The sequence below is a fragment of the Lissotriton vulgaris genome, chromosome 11 (genome assembly GCF_964263255.1).
Source record: "Lissotriton vulgaris chromosome 11, aLisVul1.2, whole genome shotgun sequence".
Taxonomy (NCBI): Eukaryota; Metazoa; Chordata; class Amphibia; order Caudata; family Salamandridae; genus Lissotriton; species Lissotriton vulgaris.
In genome coordinates this window covers 385,725,886-385,747,770 of record NC_141699.1, presented here as the reverse complement: position 1 = coordinate 385,747,770, position 21,885 = coordinate 385,725,886, and the positions used below count along the sequence as shown (strand labels likewise).

Here is a 21,885-nt window from a genome sequence, read left to right as displayed (position 1 = left end):
TGTTCTACATGGCGTTCAGGTCCACACAAACACGGGGTAGGTGGTGTTATAGCATCATTAGGTTTGGTGCGTTAATGGTGATGGTTATCAGCATTGTGCAAGTCAGAAGCACATCATTGAGGTTTGCGGAATTGACCTTCATTCATTAATTTTATCATGATGTTCTGGGGCCATGGTAGCCATGCTAGGAATGAATCAAAGTTTAAACTGGGACAGTGCAGGCCTACTGGGATGTAATTGCTTTGCGTGAGGTAATTAGTGCAAAAACTCATAACTACTCAAGTCCGAATTATTTGGGGGCAAGCGCAAATTAAACCTAGCTGTAAGCGTCAAAGGACTGAAATAATCGATCAAGTCCAGAGGCCCGCCACAGATTTCTCAGTCTGGTTTAATATGCAGAGGTGAAAGGAACATAGTTGCAGGTATCTCTAGTTAAAAGCTGCAGGTTTCGGAGGGCGCGGACTTTGCCTTTCAAGTCAGCGCGCATCACAGGGGGACAGGACAGTACTGATACACGAAAGTACGTTAGGTGCTCTCATTACAAGGCCAACGCTACTTAGGTGAAGCAATGTGACAAAATGAGCAGACCAGGACAAGAAGTTAATATGGACATTACAGGAGAAGAATGGGTCAAGGGTGCGATTCACTAAAGTGTATATAGTACATGTGTGGTAATCAGTACAATCATGGCAGACAGTCAAACGTTATGTAGGTACTGGTGCAAGTCGCACAAGTACCGGGACGAAGAAGGGGACGTAGGATGTAGCGTCATGTGTTGATAGAGATTGGTGACGGGTGCATGCTACTAAAGCGGACCACAGCCAGTCAGAGGGCTAAAACTGCAATAAGGGGGAGATTCTCAGACACATAGAACACCTTGGGGAAGTTCCTTCCTGAGTCAAGGAAATGGTATTTCTTAAATGAATGGTCTCCTTCACTAATAGAAGGACATCTATTAATTTTCAGAGTGTGCAGGTAATGCGAGCTAATCGGTTATTAACTCAGTACTGGCTTGGCCTGAATAGCGGGGGGGGCATTGAGGGACCTCTCTTGGCAGAGAATACAGATTGGTCAGATTGGTAGATAAAGGGGGGGAAAGCTTTTAATGTATGTCTTCTGTCTCTAATGCAGGAACAACGCTGGAGGACAGCCCTACCCTTGGGAGGCCACATGAACTGACAGGATAAGGATCTTGGCACACGGTGGGCAGTGTGCTAGGGTCTGGGATTCCTTTGTTCTTCCCCTAGGTCATTAATATCCCCGTGTGGGACGTTTGCTTGTTTCACTCATGGAAGATCGAGCTTTAGGGGACTTGTAGGGGTCACCCAACATGGGAGACAGTCTCGGCCTGCCTTGTTGCAAGTGGGGATTGCAACTGATTTGGTAGTAGGCATGGGGTTGACTATATCCCTAAAACCACTTCATTATAACCTAGCAATACATTGTGTCACTTGGTACATGCTTTGTGAACCTCCTAGTGGGGAACAAATGTTATTGCCAGGGCCCGGCTGCGCCAGGGAGCCTCTCTCTATAGGGGAGATAGATAGCGCACTATGGTGCTATGGGGCACGGCCCCCTTCGACAAATCCGAAGATTAGCGCACGTTGGGAGTGCATATTGATCTCCGACACAAGTTGGCAGGCACCCTTATGTGCATCCTATTGATAGGGTTCGTGGGGGTGCTGACGTTCTATGCACAGCGAGAGAATTTTGTTAGAAGATTGGACGGGTTCAGGCTGCTAATTTTGAACTCCTCTAGCTGATTGTGAACTCCTAGGGCTGTCCAGTTCGTGCTTTTTGGCTACTGCTTTACCTAGTACTCTCTCGAAGTGCAGCAGAGGCTTAGGGACCGGTGGGTGCAACTTGTCGTTGGCACCTTGACTCCCTATTGTAGTAGGGTCTGTCTTTCACTTGGACACTCCAAGGGCAGGTATTCTTCGTAGACAGGCAGCCTGATTACAGGGTCCTCTCAGAGCCTGGTGGCGATTAGGCTGGTTATATTAGCAGCAAATGTCATCACAGTCGGTTTAATCCACTCATAGGTACACTAGGAAGAATGGCCACTCTTGGCAGTGGAAGTGGCAGTCATCGGGGGGGCGGCCAGCTCTGCGGAGCTACACGAGATGCGATTTGGTAGCTCCTTTATCTGATGTTACGAGGAAGGGGCGACTATGCCAGCCTTTCATACCCTCATGGGAATTCGGTCATTGTTGCCCGGGAGGAGGGTGCATGCTCATTGTCAGATTGCCCGCCAGATGTAGCATCCCATCTGGTCTGGTGGGTGGACAGAGGGGCCTGGTTGGCCAATGCAGACATTGTTCAGCTTGCAAGTGATACCAGTCCACTTGAGCAGCCTTCATCTGCTAGGTTTTCAAGCTAGTCGGCAAGTTATACTATGATAAATGCATGCCCATGTGGTGCGGTATGTCCGGTGCTTGTTCAAGGCTTTCAGTGGTTCTGCAAATGGGCACTCCAGGACACGTACGTTGTGGAAGGGGTGCCTCATTGCTGGGATGACTTTTGTCATTTGGGAACGACGGGTCACAGCCTTGTTCGCAGGCCTGGCAGACTACGTTCTTCTTTCAGGCCAACTGGGGGTATTCCCTGCACAGGGGAGACAGGGGGCCAGTGCAAACTTTGCTTCCCTAAGTATAGACAGCGTCACGTCAGCAGGGGGCCAGATTGCCGGTTGACTAGGTGCACGAATTGGCAAGGTAAATCCAGCCTATGGTAGGCTTTGACATGGCCTCCCTGGGGTGCATCTGGGTCTCCCCAAAGTTCGCGGTGGCAGTTCGTTTGTGGCCGGTCCCCCCCCCCCCCCCCCCCCCCGACCAGGTACCGGCGGCGGCGCGTCATGCACACTTGCTTAGAGCTACCTGGCAGCAACAGACGGGGGAAAAGGTTGTGTACTCATTCGTTTAGGATAGGTGCTGCGACGACAGCTTTTCAGGCAGGGCTGCCAGTGGCAAATATAAAGCAGGTGGGGCGCTGGGACTCCAGCTGTTACAAACTGTACATACGCTCCTAAGCGGTTGAAACAAGGGTGATTGGCGGGCATTTGTGGTTCATATGTATGTGACGTTAAGCCAATTGTACGGGTGGCAGTGTATAATCTGGATATGTAGTAAACGTGTTTTACACGTCTGCATCTTTTTATTTGGTAGGTAAATCGGTCCGGGTGGCAGGAAATGGGAGAATCCAAAGGGTAGCCCGGTGGGTTGATAGCAAAGAATGGAAGCATGGTTTTGCAACAACCAAAAATCAGGTGGATAGTGTCGCCCGACTTGCAGTGGAGTAGCGTGCACCGCGTACTTCAGCAACTATTGGACGGGGGTGAATCTCCACCAGGCGTGTTAATGGTGCATTTGGGGGGCGAGGAATTGGTCCCCTTGGAGCGCATGGCCCTGCTACAGTTAATGAGGGGCACGCTGAGCGATTTGAGCAATCTGTTGGGCTGTGCGAAGTATGATGGTCTGAGATCACTCCAAGACTGCAGTGGAAGGACGCTAGATCAGGGGTGGCCATCGAAACTTCCCGCAGACGAGTGAACAGTGCCATGCGCAAATTCACTGAGCAGACGGGATTCGGCTTCATAAGACAGTTTGTTGCACACCAATGTATGGGCTGTTTTGATGAGGACGGCGTCCATCTATCAAAGTAGAGATAGCCATTTTCCTGCTCGACCTATCTGAAGCGATGGGAGCAGCGCGTTGTAAATAGAGGAAGGCTAAGGGATGGGGGGACTCTCGGACGGCGGCTGCCGCACCGAGAGCCTTGGCGGAGTTACAGGGCGATCCAATACAGGAAGGTACAGAAGGGTACCCTCTACAGGAGCACCGGAAGGGTGCGTGAGCGATATATCCCCCAGGGAGATCCACAGTAAAAGGATCCTGGGGGACTGACGGCGCCCCGTTAGTCCTTCGGGCGGTTGTGTACCTGAGCAACCGGGGGTTGCCAACGCTCTGCCCCCCGAGGGGGGGGGTTTGAGTAAATGGGCGAACGAGAGGTTCGCCGGGGGTAGGGGTTAGACCTTCCCCCCCAAACTGATAACGCCCCTAAGGTTTAACACCGCGGGGGTTATAGCTCGGTCAGGTGGGCGGGTCGCGAGGGGCGGCCTGCTCTGGATCGCCCGTAAGTTAACCCAACATGTTGGCATATGTATATGCTAATAAAACTGCAACAACTTTCTCCATCAACTTGTGTGGTGTCCGTTTTTGTGGGATGGGGGGGGTTGTGTGTAAGCAGGTACGGGCCGATATTGGCACTATGACAGGCTGCCCCGGGACACCAAAGGTGGCTACCTGCGAGGGCGGCCATCCTTAGTGCCATAGGATGGCACGGACCCTTAGCGGTCTAGTGGTTGGCTGACTCGGTGGTCAGCCAGTGGACAACCTGGGATCCCCCCACGCGTGAGGTCATTTCCTGTCCTGGGGGAGAGGGGGGGGAGGGCTATATAGCCCGGGGGGCGAGGGTCAGGCGTCCTCTTTTGTTCCTGGGCAGCGGCGCGTGGACCCTCGCCCCCCACCTCTGGAGAATCCCGCAGCGTGGACCCGGACTGCCCGGCGTTCTTTTCCCTCCCATCCGCTTACCCTGCTCTTGGGCAGATCGGGGTTGGGGGGGGCTACTACTAATGAATTGTTTTTGTGTTGCAGGCGGAGTTACAGGGCGATCCAATACAGGAAGGTACAGAAGGGTACCCTCTACAGGAGCACCGGAAGGGTGCGTGAGCGATATATCCCCCAGGGAGATCCACAGTAAAAGGATCCTGGGGGACTGACGGCGCCCCGTTAGTCCTTCGGGCGGTTGTGTACCTGAGCAACCGGGGGTTGCCAACGCTCTGCCCCCCGAGGGGGGGGGGGTTTGAGTAAATGGGCGAACGAGAGGTTCGCCGGGGGTAGGGGTTAGACCTTCCCCCCCAAACTGATAACGCCCCTAAGGTTTAACACCGCGGGGGTTATAGACTGCTGAGCTCCTCTTCTTTCTCCCTCCGAGCCGGTGGAAATCTGCCCCATATGGCAAAGCCCTCCCTGGGGCCAATCAGTGCTGGATAACTGCAAGGAAATCCTATATTTGCTACTGAAAGAAGGGAATAACTGTAGGGGAAATAACAAAACAAACCTGAGCACTGCCGGCATATAAATGGGGTACAACTCAAATGAGGAGTTAAAAGGCCAGATGTACAAAGCCATTTTGCAAATGCAAACCCTGCTATTTGCAAAATCACGGGGTTTGCGACTTGAAAAAGGCGTTTTTCTATTCACTCAACTAATTTTGCAGGGTGGAAAAGCCTTGCCGACACACAAAATGGGCTTTATGATTCACTCCGAATTGCAATTAGCAGTGGGCGTGAAACGGCGGACCCGCCTATCTGCAAGTCACAGTGGAATGTATCAATATCTTGTATTGCAACTGCAGTCACAAATAATTGATGAATTAGTGACCTCTCAAAGGAGGTGGTGTCTCCTTGTACCACCCTTCTCTTTGTGAATGCTGATGAAACCTCAGGGGAAGAAGGTAGTACTGAAGGGAGCCCCGGTTTCTTTCAGGAACAAGAGCTGCCTTGAAGAATCCTGATGCATTTTCGCTCCTAGAATATTGTATCCCTCCTTCCAACCGCTATCGTTCCCACTGCTGGTGATCTGCTAAATGATACGGTGTATATCACAATTTTTTGTTTTGGGTGATATGGTCACAATGTGATATCACTTTAGTGCAGGCTTAAGAGGGTGGGAGCCTTTAATTTACCATGCAGCATAATGCTCCTCTCCACTCATGCTCTGCACTAGAAATAGAACCCCCACCACCATCACTCACCTCCATAGTCAACGAGGGTGGGGTCCCTGCCCCGCATGCCAGGTAGCTGTCTGTCCCTGACAAATTCAGAGCAACTGCAATGCTGTTCCCACCCAGGACCCGAAATGCTCTTCTGACTTGTGCGTTTGCACTCTCCAGTGCGGTGGGCGATGAGGCGTCATCCTCCTCAAGTCTGGCCATACGGAGATGTGGTGCTGGGGCTTCGGGAAACTCCTCAATCCCAGAGAGTGACTCCGGGTCATGTACAAGTTTCTCCAGCTCATAGAGTGACTCCGAGCCCCCAAGAATGTCCTCCAGGACAGAGCGGAACATGTCATCTTCTAGAAACTTCTCCAGGATGGTGAATGATTTGGAGGTGCTGCCAACCATTAGATCCTCTCCATCAGATGCGTACATGTGGATGTCCAGGGTATCTGTGAAAAAAGAGATTAACACAGAGAGTCACTGCTCCAGCTCTGTGGGGGCTGCAGTCTAGCATACAGGAACCCTCTTTTGGTGTGTGGATCTGGCAGATGGGAGCCAGGGAAAAACAAATGACCTGTGGGGTAATATGAGTGTGGGATTTTCAGATAAGCCTCTAATTAGGCCTTTATACTATGGCGTTAAACTATGGAGAACACAATGCTTTTGGTACCCCCTGGGTCTACTGAGAGACCATTTCCTTCACCAGGGAGGTGAAATTCCCTATCCTCCAGAAAGATGTCATCCCACGCCACCTCACGAGCAGTGATGGAAGGAAGAGGCATTCATTTCACTGCATTAGCATGTCTCAGACATTATTTCCTAGTATGTTTATCACAATTAAATGTTCCCTAATACAATATGACCCTAATGTTGACTGAAAGGATGTTTTAAGAAATATTATGCGTTTCTCTCTTTTCCCCTTATCTGTGTGTGCTGCAAATACCTGACATCATGTCAGTCTTGGCCCATGGAAAGTAAGCATTTTCGTGACAACTCTCTTCTAGACGCTTAACTATTAAAACAAAGGTATTTATATTTGGAACGGTTTGCACTGCACATTTTAACCTGGTCTTAATTTCAACACTTTGAAATCTGAGACGTTTTTTTCTGGTTTACATTTCAGGGGAATTGACACAAACAATAATGAAAGTACCCACGTAGACCCCCTAGGAACTCAATAGAATCCTTGGCACCTGAAGAAGCTCCTTGCACATTCAGGCAGTGAAACGTATCGACCCAACTTGTAAACAAACTCCACATTTACCGCATTTTTAACATATGTTAGCCTACAAATTATTAAAGTAGTACAGTGTTTCCTGGGCACGTTCATAAGTGTTTACTCCTTACCTGATCTTTAATAATAGGGTCCTCTCAGACACATTCCTTGAGTGCACCTCCCACACAGAGCTGGCAGGCTCCCAGGACAGACAGGAGGCCCACCTTACCCAGCGCAGAGACACACACCACCAGTATGACCACCTACAACCATTCGAACTAGTTCCAAATTCATAGCATGTCAGGCCCCAGTAAAACGGGAGTACACCGATGATGAGAAGCTGTGGCAAAGCAGAACAGATCTGTGCACCCACCGGTCGCTCCAGGATGCAGCAGTTACCTTTACCACCTACCTGAACCATGTATTTTGAAGCACCCAACAGCTATGACCTGGGTGACTGAAATGGGGAAAACATTTTCTCCCTTCTACTAGTAGTGAGAGATACTTCAACTTCTGATAATTCTCTTAGAAGGCTAGAGTATGTATAGCTTCCATTTGTCTTTAGGGCCACACATGTTCTGATACTTAAGGGAGACTGAGGTGCACTAGTCCTCCGTTCCTCGCACTCCTTTGAATATAGAGAATGTTTACTACCCCAGGACTCGACAAGCAGCCTCCCAAAATGACTTTTTACTTATGCTGAAAAACATTACAACTGGGAACTTAAATATGGCATTGGTGGTCCTGCCCAAGAACAAAACTATATTTTCAACTGCAGCAGCAACAGTCAACTTAGATCTCTTGTGCTGGACCGAAGCATACCACCCCGGGTCAGGCCTTCTGCATCAAGGTGGAATCACCAAGCCAGACATCAGTCTGCCTGGCAGAGCAAGCTCTATTGAGCCCTGACATTTACTCTTTAGTGACCCTTGTCAGAAAAGGATTCAAATATTCTGAACTTTTCTGACACTTGTGTACGTGGGCAGGAAGCCCCCATTCCTGGTAGTGTTTGCTCAATCTTCCCCTGTACCCAGTGAACTCCCAAACACTCCATCTTATCTAAGACCTACAGTAAGAACACATTCGAGGGGCCCCATGACAGACAGTGGCTTGGGGCCCCTCATGGTGGTTGAGTGTGTATGCCATCGCTATCCTGGTGTCTGTCCTAGTATGGATCTGCAAACTGGAGGTCGGCGTGGCTTGGAAGCCGATGGAGCAGGCTGTGGGCGCTGAGCTCCGCACAGATGCCCACATTAATCCTGAACAAGCATGGTGCCCTGGCGTGTCGAACGGTGCTGGGAACGAGCCGCGGGGTGCTGAGCTTACTTGGCACTCGCACAGATGAAAATCGGGCTCCGAGTCGTTCTCTGGGCTGGTCTGTCGATGGAGGTTGCTGGCTCCGGTGCGGCACAAAATGGCGGCGGCTCTACTGCAGAATACCCGACCCTGGGCCGGAGGCTGGTGAGAGCTGCCGTCTGAAGACAGGATAAATCACATATAGTGGCCCCTAAGAATGAAATAGGGAAGGGTAGTGTTGGGATAGTGAAGGATGAGGACTAAACAAAAGGTCATAAAGACCACAATATAACAAAAATTAATGTGAAAAAAACACAATGGAATGATAAATTTAATCAATAATTTTTGACAATCATGCCTCAGAGGAAGTCAGTAATGATGAATGATGACAGAGGCTGACCACAGGAAAACGTGTCGACGTTTCGACCCAGGTGAAATGCAGGCGTGGTGTAAGCCTTGCTAGAGGGTCTTCATCAGGACAGAAGTGGTGGGGGATGGGGCAATGGATCTTTCACAAGGCTCGCTCACAGGAAGGGCTGTTAAATTGTGGATCACAAAGTACTATGTGGGTTCTGCCAAAGGCAGAGTAGATCACAGCTGCAAAATTAGTAGTATCAATAGGTGGGGGACAGCACTGGATCAAAACTTGGAAACAATGGTCCTTGCTTCAAGATGGCAGCAATCTGCCCGTGGCAAGGGCTGTTGCCAAAAAGGAACGGTGGATTTTGAAGAGATGATTCACAGGAATGTGTGCCGTAGAAAAATCTAGCCAAATCGTTACTATTGAAGGCAGTGGGGGTCGGTCATAGGCGTGGTGCAGATATCCCAAACGCCAATAGATTGCGTGATCTTGGAGTCCTGTTGAGCTCAAGATCACGCAATCTATCGGCGTTTGGGATATCTGCACCACGCCTATGACCGACCCCCACTGCCTTCAATAGTAACGATTTGGCTAGATTTTTCTACGGCACACATTCCTGTGAATCATCTCTTCAAAATCCACCGTTCCTTTTTGGCAACAGCCCTTGCCACGGGCAGATTGCTGCCATTTTGAAGCAAGGACCATTGTTTCCAAGTTTTGATCCAGTGCTGTCCCCCACCTATTGATACTACTAATTTTGCAGCTGTGATCTACTCTGCCTTTGGCAGAACCCACATAGTACTTTGTGATCCACAATTTAACAGCCCTTCCTGTGAGCGAGCCTTGTGAAAGATCCATTGCCCCATCCCCCACCACTTCTGTCCTGATGAAGACCCTCTAGCAAGGCTTACACCACGCCTGCATTTCACCTGGGTCGAAACGTCGACACGTTTTCCTGTGGTCAGCCTCTGTCATCATTCATCATTACTGACTTCCTCTGAGGCATGATTGTCAAAAATTATTGATTAAATTTATCATTCCATTGTGTTTTTTTCACATTAATTTTTGTTATATTGTGGTCTTTATGACCTTTTGTTTAGTCCTCATCTTTCACTATCCCAACACTACCCTTCCCTATTTCATTCTTAGGGGCCACTATATGTGATTTAACTTGTACCAATTTTTAAGAAAGACTCTTATATAAAACACGTTGTGATTAAAAACAATGTTGTTATAATTACCTGTGTATGTATTTACTTCTGTTACGACTCTGTTTATCGCCTGTTTGTCTGGGACCATTTTGTTTGTACCAATACTTTGCCCAGGTCCCTTTGACTCTTTGGGTTAACCCGTGTTTTTGTAACACGTCTGAAGACAGGAAACTGTGTATCACTGTAGGACCTTGCTGGGAATCATGCCGAGTTCTGGGCGGCATCTGGGAGTTGGAGCGGTGAAGGAGGACGCGCCCTGCACCATGGAGGCTCCCCGCGGGAGCTGACTGCAGGGCGGTGCAGACTGTGTCCGGCTGCGAGGTGCTGGGAGTCCAGAAAGCTGGGGCTGCGCCGAGCAGACAGGGGAAGGTGCGGAGGAACGACTGGTCCAGGACGCAGTTGCGGAGGCTGTGTTACCACCAAACCAGCCGTGGTGAGTGGGGCGCGATCTAACACGGGCCCCTGGCTGCGGTGGCGGAAGGGGGCCTACGGGGGCGGTCGCATCCTGTGAGCTGAGGCGGGGAGCACACAAAAACGGGAGAAGTGGGCCCTGAGCGGGGGGGACTTCAATTACGCAAAAGAGAAGAGGAAGAGGTAGGGGAGGAAGGCCTCCGTGGATTCCACGAACTTTGGCTGGGCTACCACTGGCCCCATGCAATTGACTGTCGGTGCAAGCCCTGATGCGCGCTTAGAAACCTTACTGCACCAGTTCTGTCCTCCTACGAACCAGAGACTCCAGTTGGGCCTGAACTCTGCTCCCGGACGGCCCCAGGTGGGGCTGAAGTAGTGACAGAGTGCGGCCCCCGGGGGAAGTAGGGTCGCAGACCAGTCTTCCCCCGGGGTTTTCGCGCAAGGCACGGAAGGACAAGGTGGAGGGCGGGACTACAGGGGTTAAGGGAAGGGGTGGGATTGGGGAGGGCATATAAGGTGTCAGGAGAGGAAGATCCGGCCTCTTCCTGACACCTGTGCACCACCGGGAGGAAATTTTATGTTTGTTAGTTTTTTAGGGCCGTTTAGAGCTGGCTGATTTGTCGATCAGCAGGCAGATGGAGGGTTTGGCTGGTTGTCTGGCAGTCTCCGGGGGATGCCCCCTGGGGAGTTTCTGGTGCGGCGGTGTTTTTGCCACGAGGCGAGTGAGGACGGGAATGTCGATCGGGAGCAGCCCCTGGCCCGGTTGGGGGATTCGGCGTGCAGTGAGTAGGTGTGCGGAGCGGCGGGAATGCATGGCGGCCGTGGCGGGAATTGGTAGATGATGCCGGGTCACCCTGTCTGGGAGCGGGTGGGGGGGCCCCGCCTTGCGCGCGCGTTTCTCTTTCCCCCAGGTTTTTCCTCAGGCTTCTCCTGGGGTTTTCCGTCGCGCTGCATTGGCCTGCGGGGGGAGGGGCCTGGGGGTTCGGTGTGGGAGGCCGCGGGGGGGGGCTCGCTGCGGGGGTGGGGGGGAGGGGGGGTTTCTTTCCACTCTTTGTCCGCTGTCCTGGGGGGGGGGGCTTACCCTGCGTGCCTGGGGGGAGGGTGGGAACGGTCCTGGGTCAGGCTGTGGGTACATTTTGGTTGCCACTGCTCCTCATTTTGAGGGGGACCCCCGTTCGCTTTAGGAGATGGGTGGCTAAACTTGGTGGCGGCATTCATCAGCTGATCGGCACGGGGCATTTCGAGAGTTTTGGCAGCGGAGAACGGAGCCGGCAGCGGTCCAGCAGGCACCCACTTAATTTTGGCGGCAAGGCGGGGCGTGGGCCCGTCCACCCTGGGAGCCCGCGCTTTTCAAGTTGGTCACGGGCGGGTCCCGGTGGAGTTTGTTGACGCGCGGCACTGGGTATCTGGGACTAGGTGAGGGACGGCCAAGACGGCGCGAGGCCCGGTGGTGCTTGGGCCTACCGGGTTGTGGCGACCTGGTGGAGGGAGCGGAATACGGACGGTGCCCCAGCGCGACAACAGGTGATGCCAGCGGGGCGCACTACGGCCTCCATACGCTGGTCCGAAGCAGTAGGGGGGTCCGTGGCGGCCTGCCCTCCACCGGGGTATTCGCGCAGCATCAGATACACCTTTTATCCAGACACTGTTACTTATGTTTTGTGTATGAGTTGGCATGGTTGTGGTGTGTGAAATGCTTGGGGTCAGGTGGTGTGGTTGCGAAGGGAGCGGTGGGGCTCTGCGGGTGCTGTGTGATGGGGATGTTGAGTTCACTGGTTTGGGGGGGGTTCATGGTGCCAGGATTGTTCTTTCTTGTGGTAGGGGTCAGGGGGCCAAGGTGGGACATTCGGGCACGGCCACGATGGGCATGGCGCCTATAAGTAAAGGGGCGTTGTGCTGGGGCAGCCCTTATGTGCGCAATTAAGGCTGCGGACTGGGGGATGTGGACAGCTTGGGGGGGATCCTGGCGATTCAGGGGCAATGTGCTGTAATTGTAGGGGGATGTGCTGGGGGATACCAGGGCTGCGGCGGCAGGGGTCCTGATGGGAGCACAGTGTGGGTGACATGATTCACAGCGGTTTGCTGAACAGCGGGATGACTGGGATGGCCGGTTGACTCCCTAGTGGCATTTGGACGTGACATTGGCTTTCAGGCGGGTGGGGGGCTCTGGGGTCTGGATGCTTACACTGGCAGGGAAGGATGTTCCGGCGAGATTCGGACGCTACCCGCAGCAGGACGGGCATAGCGGCACCACGTGGGTGCAAGGTTGGAGCAGTGAAGGGGGTACTGAATGCGCCGGGGAGGCGGAAGCCAGGTTTTGGGGTGCCGTGTAGGTGGCGGTGGGCTTCACATCTTGGATTAGCTTGGCGGGGGGATTTTCGCGCGAAGGTTGGGGAATTTTTGTGTCGGGCTATGCGGGAGGGTGAGTGGTTTTCGTCCCCGGGAATTGGAGGCTTGCCAGTCGATGGGGCGGGAAAGGAGTGCAGGGGTGAATTCACAACCTCTAACAGCAGACTCAGGCCTGGGAGAGTTTTCAAAGGATGGGCGTGGTATGGCGGTGAGCGTCTGACGCGTCGGCCATGGCGGGGGTAATTTTTGGCGGGATGGTTTGGGAGTGGTGTTTTTTCCAAAGGAAGGAGGAGTTTATGATGGAAGCGTTTGCGGGGATGTACAGGGCAGCTCGGGGGTGGTCCTGTTGGACACGTGTGCATGAGTAGTTGAGGGCTGGGAGCAAGGGGGCCTTTTTGGTGGGGGGGTGGCCGAGGTGGTACGGGAAGATGTGGCGTGGTGGTAGCGGTATTGGGGCCACTGTGTGCTGGGGTCTTGGGGGGGGAGAGGGGGGGTTTCTTTGCGTTGACCTGGGTGCGTGGTACTGCGCGCCACGGTGGCGGGGGTTGTGGTTTAGAACTACTTGCAGATACGAAGGGACCGAGGGGAGGTAGGTTGGACCGCGGGGGGCAGGTTGGTAGTGCCAAATTAGGGTGCAGGCTTGCGAACGGAGCAGCTGAGGTGCGGTGTAGTTGTGGCAGAGGTGTGCACAGGCATGAGGGCACTAAGGGCCGGGCATATTGGTGTCGGTTTGTGCGGGGGCAAGGGTGAGTGTCGGACGATCACCGAGGATTCCGAGTGCAGTTAGTTGGAGGGAGGGAGTCGTCTTTCGACGGGGGAGACGTTTCGCCTGGGATTTGCTGGTCATGTGCGTAACTGGAATGTTCTGTGGTGGGACGGTCTGGAGAGGAGTGTGGTTCTTGGGGGCTCGGGCGGCAACAGCTGTGTTGTCCTGTGGGGGTCCTGGGGGGTGGGGGGCACTGGTGGGGTGGTGGGTGCAGGCGGTGCCTGTGGCGGTGTGGGTACTGGGGACATGGGGTTTGTCTTGAAGAGGAGATCGGGTCAACGGCCGTTAGAGGGCTGGGGGTACGTCATGTATTTTACAGGACTGATCTTTCTTTTCTACCAAGGGGTCTGGAAGTTGAGCGGGAGCCAGGGCAGTCGCCTGGATGGGTGTGGCCTTTTTCTCCCCGATTTGGTTGACGGTGGAGGCATACTAGCGGGTGTGTGGACATTACTGGGTGGGGTCCACGATTGTTGGGTGGTGACCTGTTGAGAGATCGGGTCGGACAACATTTGTGGGGGGGGGATGTTGGTACCAGTGCGGTCACCGTTGGGCACAGGAAATGGGAGGTTGCCCTGATTTTTGGATACATGATGGGGGTGAGTTTACTGGGATATGTCAGGTCTGGCGTGATCCTGGGATGCTTCGCAGGGATGTGTTTCCAGTGAACGGAACATGGGGCGTCATGGACAGACACAGGTTTTGTGCTTGGGGGAGACTGTTGGGGGTCAAGGATGTGGGGGTTCAGGCCATGGCGCCCGGGGTGATGGGACTGTTTGGGGCGAGATGGAAGGTGGGGGCCTTTTTCACGGGGAGCCGCCTGTCGCGGTCCAGGAATGGTCAGGACTGTAACTCGCTTACATTCGGATGGAGGTGCAGGCTGTGGATGGTCGTCCACGGGGGGGTTCACCTAACAGGAACGGAGTTGGCCCGGGACCACCTGGGGACGGATTGCTGGCCCGGTTGGGTGAATAGTTGTTCACTGCGGGTAGGGGGGGATCCACAGTTGGCTGTCCACCGCAGGACGTTCTGAGAGATGGGGGAGGGTGACCGGCTTGAGTTTGATGCCTTAACAATGACTGGATTTTATTTACATTGAGATTCCTTTATGGTGTGCAACTGTTATGGTTTGCCAAGGGATAGAAGGACTGTGGTACAAGGGGTGGATGGTCGTTTACCTCAGAAGTGGGGTGGGGGAATGGCTGGGGTGGCCAATGATTTGTCCGGGGTTGTTGGTTTTGGTGGCCTCGGGCACAATGGTGGACGGTCGTTCACCGCAATGGGGGGGGCGCTTACCCAACGCACAGTGACATGCAGGATGTAGTGAGGATGAACTGGCGGTGGCTTCATGCTTCCCTAAGATCAGACTTGGTTTCACTGACATGACATGATCATATACGCTCACGTCACATGCTAGAATGCTTCTTTGTCATCTTGAACTTCTAGGGTTACTCGGTATTTGCAGACGTGAGCACTTCCATTTAGAAAGGGGACGGTCTTACATGTTGCACAGCCTTTGGGGTGGGGGTTGCACCTTTATGGTCCGGGAGCGGGATTGGCAATGGTTGTCGAAGGGGAAAAGGACGGTTGACCAGGGGGTGGATGGTCGTCCACCTCGGGAGGAAAAGGGGCACATTGGATGGCCAATACAGTGGTCCGGAGTGGTCGATGGTTCTGCTGGGATGTGTACAGGTGGTGGATGCAGGCCAGGTGGTGGATGGCCATTCACCGCGGGGGGAGTGGATTTTTCAGACAAATGATTGGGTCCAGACATGTTGCTGGTATGCGGGCGTTGGGCGCGGTGGTGGATGGCCGTTCACCACGCAGGGTGTGGCCCCATGGGATGTTTTGTGTACCCCGCATGCAGGCGCAGGTGGGAATGATACAGGAATATCGCAGCGTCGAGAGCAGTTTTCTTGGTGGATTTTGCCAGGGGACGTCCCTGTATGACAGGGGACGCATGGTCGGTGGATGGTCGTTCACCGGGTGCTGCTGCAGGGAGGCTGCCTTTGGGCACGGGACTGAAGGGCGCGTGGGCCCGTGGCTGGAAGGGCACCTTTCGCGATTAATGTTTCTATCGGGAGTGGTAATTTTGCTGCTGGATCCGGGGTGAGGTGGTGGATTGTCGTCCACTGGAAGGCTTTGAGTGAGGCTGGCAGGAGGCGAAAGGTGCGCAGGACAATGGGGGGGTGGGGCAGGTAACCGCCATCCGGGGGTTCCCTGGGTGGCGGTACTTTGGAGGGGTAGAGAGTCACATACGGGTGGATCCACCCCTCGGGTGGGGGGAGAACAGTACACAGGTGACTGATAGTGGGGCACGGGAGGCAATGAGCAATAAAGGCAAAGTCAACAGAGGATGCTTGGAGGGCAAGTGAAGGTGAGAATGGGGAGAGGAAGGAGGTTATCGAGTGAATGGGTGAAGAGTCAGACAGGTGAGAGGGTTTTGGAAAGCCAGAATGGAGAATGCGTGGGGATGGGATGGAAACGTATATTTCATGCATTGATGTACTGTTAATAAGTCTAAATGATTATGAAAACGTATATTTCATCCATTGATGTACTGTTAATAAGTCTAAATGATTATGGAAATGTATATTTTCATCCATTGATGTACTGTTAATAAGTCTAAATGATTGCAACCATGTCCTAATAAATGGCCTTTTACACTTCAAGTAACCGCGTGGAGTGTAGGTATTGCGCGATCTGGGTTTGCTGACACGTGCCAGGTCGAGGTGCATGGCTCCCCTGGTAGTGTACTCCTTTGATGTATGGTGCCCTGGTAAGCTCTGCTGCAGTGGGGGACATTGTTGACACAGCTTCCAAAGGGTCCACAGCTATGGTCCCTCCCTAACTGCTGTCGGGCATGAACATGAGGCACAGTACTTTATTTAGTTGTAGCTGAACGGGGCAGAACCACGCCTGTAGGACGCAAGACTGCACTGTCATAGGACCGCGAACCTCCAACTTCATAAGACACATGCCACTGTGAGAGGAATTAGCCTACGCAGAGGAGAGCTGGCGGGCTGAGTATATAGGGGTGAGATATTGATGAAAGTAACAGCTAGAGGCGGTTGACATGCCGGGGCACCACCAGGGCTGGGTCTTGGAACAGCAACCATGTGGCAGATATCGCAGATAGGTTTCAGTCCTGGACTCAACCGCATTGCTCTCGGTCATTGGATGACCCCTGGATTCTGAGCACGGTGACAATTCCTCAAATCATTGTATAGGGTCTGAAGAGCCAAACCATGGGGAAACTTAGAGGGATACAGGGAGGCACACCACAAACACCAGACAGCGAAACGCCAGAGACTGACAGATTGGACAACCTGGGGACACGCAGGACCCCGCAATGCAGCAACAATTTGATCGAATACTAGTAGCGATTGCGGATTCTCGCACGGCCTTACAACAAGATATTGCACAGGTGGCAACAGGGCCGGGCCTACTGCGAGCGGATCACTCTAAATCATGCGCTAGGGTAAAACAGGTGGAGGCGACACTACAAGAAGTGGCGCCGGCCCACAGTGTATTGGAGAATAAAATGACGGTTGCCCTGGATCGAATACAGGCTTTAGAACGACGTGCCGAGGACGCTGAAAGTCGAAATTGGCGCAACAACGTTTCTCTCTCTCTCTCTCTCTCTCTGTCTCTCTCTCTCTCTCTCTCTCCTTCCGTCCCTCTCCCTCACTCCCCTTCCCTCACCCTTCCTCACCCTCACTCCCCTTCCCTCACCCTTCCTCACCCTCACTCCCCTTCCCTCACCCTCACTCCCCTTCCCTCATTCTGCAGGATGAGGGAACTCATTTTTGCGTCTGCAAAATGAATGAGACGCCCCTTTCACTCGTTGTTTTATGTTTGATATCATATTTTGTATAGTAAACCATTATCAGATCTCTCCAACAGCTTGTAACGTATTCTTGTCAACCTGCAATGTGGCAACTGCTGTAAGCGACATAACATTTAATGTCTGCCCAGTGCCCACATTACTTCTGAGATGTTATTTTGGCAGGGCCTGCGTGGACTGTGAGGTGATGGAAGGAGGGGAGGGAGGGGGGCAGCGGGGAGTATAGGGTAGGCGCTGAGGCTCGCGGTCTCCACTGCTGACTTCTGTGTGAATCACTCTTTCTTCTTATGGGTAGGGGGAAGCTGCGGCCAAGAAACGGCATGTATGGATGTGAACAGAGAATTTATTGCAGGAGTGGTTGCTTAGCAAACGATTTGTTGAGAGACAGGTGATGATCACCCATGCTATGCAGATAGGGCCTACACATTGGGTAGTGTGTTACAGGTCACACAGGCGTTTTTTGGCAGGGTGACTCAGGTATTCAGCCTTCCCAGGTTTAGAAATTGAGTACAGTTACATTGGGTGACATGGTGACCTGATAGCAAGCACTACATAAAAACAAGTACTTGTTCCCAAAAATGAGTGCAGCTGGCCCCCGCCGGCTCAAATTAAGTACTGCCAATTGCTGTGTCGCCAGGTTCACATGCCGTGTTCTCTCATAAACAACCTACCTCCATCCTCGGCCCTAGCACGAACCTGCAAAATGGCACCGCACAAACTACCTCATCCACCTCTCGCTTCCACCACATGCTTCACACACCCACTCACCAATTTATGTGTGCTCAACCCTGACACTCAAACCCTACCTCGCCCCTCAAGCTCACCCTTCCTCTCTCCTTCAGCCAGTTTCACATCCATTCACCTTTCACTTTCATCACATACACACCCTCGCACACAACCACCAATCTACGTGTGCCACACCCTCCCCCATAAGTGCGCTCGGGATGCTCAGACGTGGGTCCCAGGCACTCCACACCACTGGAGTCAAGCTAGCCGGGCTGATGAGAGGTGTTTTCCGAAACCGGTCTGGTCCTCGGATGCTTGATTCCGTTCTGGGAAGGACATGGCTTTTGTAGTTCGGACTGGACTGTTCCCATGGGGCACAGGGTCAGAACTGATTTGCATATCGCCATTGTCTAACCCAGGGTGGTGTGGAGTGCAAAAAAACGATGGATTTGGGCCCAGATCTTTGGACTGGGGTGAATGTGTGACATTGATCCACATTCTGTCCATCACCTGTTTTGTTTGCAATTACCGCCATAAGTGCGCTGGGGATGCTCAGACGTGGGTCCCAGGCACTCCACACCACTGGAGTCAAGCTAGCCGGGCTGATGAGAGGTGTTACCTCGAAACCGGTCCGGTCCTCGGATGCTTGATTCCGTTCTGGGAAGGACATGGCTTTTGTAGTTCGGACTGGACTGTTCCCATGGGGCACAGGGTCAGCGCTGATTTGCATATCGCCATTGTCTAACCCAGGGTGGTGTGGAGTGCAAAAAAATGATGGATTTGGGCCCAGATCTTTGGACTGGGGTGAATGTGTGACATTGATCCACATTCTGTCCATCTCCTGTTTTGTTTGCAACACCCTCCCCCACATCATACACCCTCACCTGCTCTCCCCTCACGCCCAACCCCCTCATTCCTCAAGCTTACCCTCACTCTTTCACTCTCCAAGCCTCACACCCACTGCTCACAGCCACCACATAGACACCCTCGCACTCTCTCAAGCACCCCTATGCGTGTTCCTCCCTCACACCCGCTCTCTTATCCTCGCTCAGCCTCACGCTCTCCCTGCCATTCACCTGCACGCCCAAACCCCACTTAATAATCCCTCAAGCTCCCTCTACCTCGCCGCCATGACCATGCGAACGAAGCCATGCGCAGAAGGGTTTTACAGCTTTCACTGCGCGCCCTGTGGCAAAGTAAACAAAAATTGTTTTTTTATAATATTCGCTTTTAATTTTAAGCTTTGGTTACACAACTCACCTTCAACCCGTCAATGCCTCTGCAACCTTTTCTCCCCTTTAAACCTTTGCCGCCACGTCCTCCTTTTTCACCTCGACCACCTTGGTCCCCCTTTGAGTCTCTCCGAGTCTCGCTCCGGTTACACACACTCTTTAAAAAAGCTTTTTTGAATCACGGGTACTATATCTGCAAGGTCCGCGGGCCACCAGGGAAGGCTTGCCGGGCCGCTGGCGGCCTGCGAGACGTACTATGAGTACCCTGCCTTAGAACGAGCACACAGAGTACCGGCAAAACCACCGCAGCCGGACTGTCCCCCCCCCCCGTCTGGTAGTAGCAAGAATACTGCACTACAAGGATAGAGACTTTTGACTCAAAAAAGCACGAACAGAAGGCCTGTATTAAGTTGAGAATGGCAAAGTGACTATCTTTCCGGATTATACCCTGGAGACCCAGCGCCGCCGCGCGTCTTTCCTGGCAGTTAAGAAAGAGCTGAGATCGGTGAGCCTCCAATATTCATTGTTGTTCCCAGCCAGATTGAAAATAATGTTGGACGGCAGCTTTCACGATAGCCCGGAAGAAGCATGGGCCTGGTTGGAAGCCTATCGATCTGGAACTGAGCTACCGATGTAAACACCTCCGAGAGTCATCCAGGGAACCTTTGTCGCAAGTCACAGTGTATTAGACGCCGCCGGCAGGGTATGCAGAAACCATCTCCGTCCCAGACAGAGATAGAGAGGCAAGACGTGCTGAAGGTAGTGACTGCTTTGTCGGGGGAACAGTCGTTGCAATCACCTGAGAGCACTGATTCGGAGAGAGACAAGGCATAATCTGACACTGAGACTTCAGAAGCAGGAAGCCTACGGATGCCGCAGGTCACCCCGGCCACAGCTGATGGACTAATGGATGAATGAGGTTTGGAGGACTAATTTGGGAGCTGCTATTGGGGAAGACATGGAATTGGGGACTATCCAAGAGTGAGAGCATTGTCAGTTTACTGAGCAAGGGGAACATTGGGAAGTGGATCAATGGTGGACCGCTCGAGCAGTACACGATAGCTTTGCAATTTGTGTGGGGGAAACGGGTATGCCAGAGGAACAGTGTACAATTACGGGATAGAAGCGGGAATACTCATTGTGTTTGAGGGGTTTGCCGTTGCCTCTAGGCCCCCCATTGCCCTTAAGGCACACCCACAGTGACTACTGGTGGACATAGGAGTGAATTAGTTTTATTTTTGAGAAGTATGGATGGGAACTAGCTGTGTTGTTCTAGGGCCTGTTATTGGGGGTGTGGCAGGAAGGGGGGCTTGGGGGGACAGTTGGGACTTTGGGATTGCTGATGTGTTCATACAGGTAAAGGAAGGGTCGCACAAGATGATTTACAATGATGGGGACAATACTTGAGCTACGATGTATTACTTTGAATGTAAGGGGACTACACACAATGACGAGGTGCCATAAGGTCCACGCTTATTTGGTCAGGAGAGGGGTACATATTGCATTGCTCCAAGAAACGCACCTAACTAAATCAGAGGGTCAAGCCTTGCAGAGAAGGTGGAGGGGGCAGGTATTTAGGACATCCTATTCGGCATTTGCAAGAGGGGAAATTATTTGGATTAGAGCTGAAATCCCCTTTCAGGTTACCAAACAAACCATAGACCCAGAAGGAAGATGTGTAGCTGTAGAGGGGCGTTTAAATGGGAGCGACGTAGCACTGTGTAGATCAGGCGCGATTCCTGGAGCACATATCTGGCACGTTAGCACATTTTAACTTGATAACAGATGTCATTCAAGATAGGTCACATCCTCTCCTACCAGACTCCCCTGTCCATAGGTTATCCAAATATAGACAAGATTGGCAAAATAGATGGAATTTTGTAGATGCATGGAGACTTCATCACCCGTGAGATCGAGATTATTCCTACTTCTCTGCATTACACGAACTTCATGTTTGCCTAGATGTGATATTATGTTCAAAAACCATAATGACCTCTATAATTCGCTCTGAGTATCTCACTAGAACACTGTCCGACCACAACCCGTTGTTGATTAGTATGCATTGGACACTAGAAAAGTCGGAAATCCCTACTTGGAGATTACGTCCCAAAACATTAGATGACCCGGTTTTTAAAAAGGAAGTTGGTGAAGGGATAGTGAATTATTTTAATGAAAATGCAGGGACAGCTTCTATTAGAGCAATGGAATGGGACGCCTTCAAGGTTGTAGTGAGAGGGCTGTGTATTAATAAGTATGTAGGAGTGAGGAAGGTACTGATACAGGATGTGGAAAGAGCAGAAAACAGGCTGATAACAGCTGAAAGAGCTAGACCTGAGCACCCGGAAAAGCAAAGAGAGGTAGTGGAAGCTGAGGAGGCAGTGGCTGCAGAAAGAGAAAGACTCTGGTGTTTCGTTTAAAAGAAATATGTTGTAAAGGCACATGCGGAGGGAGACAAAGCGGGGACCTTGTTGGCATGGTTGGCCAATACCTCCCCGCGTGGCACCCCGATCTTGGCATTGACGGCACGAGACGGATGTCCAATATATACTCGGAGAGGGATTAATGCACGGTTTTTAGAGTACTATGCAGCCTTGTATGAGAGTACACTGAACAGAGGGGATGAAGACATCAAATCCTTCATACAGAGCATACCTCTCCCGCAGTTAGAGGATGAACAAGAGAAGCAATTGGGGTG

General features: G+C 52.3%; 2 protein-coding genes across 2 annotated transcripts in view; both read right to left on the bottom strand.

Moving 5' to 3' along the window:
- LOC147679831 (uncharacterized) overlaps positions 1-21,885 on the bottom strand; it is a 553,220-nt gene that overhangs the window by 420,850 nt on the left and 110,485 nt on the right. The window lies entirely within an intron of this gene.
- Positions 1-21,885, bottom strand: part of LOC147679832 (uncharacterized) — a 107,186-nt gene that overhangs the window by 8,689 nt on the left and 76,612 nt on the right. The window contains exon 5 of the mRNA XM_086942480.1: positions 5,815-6,227. Coding sequence (XP_086798606.1) covers positions 5,815-6,227 — 413 coding nt within the window. The remainder of the gene's footprint in view (positions 1-5,814; positions 6,228-21,885) is intronic.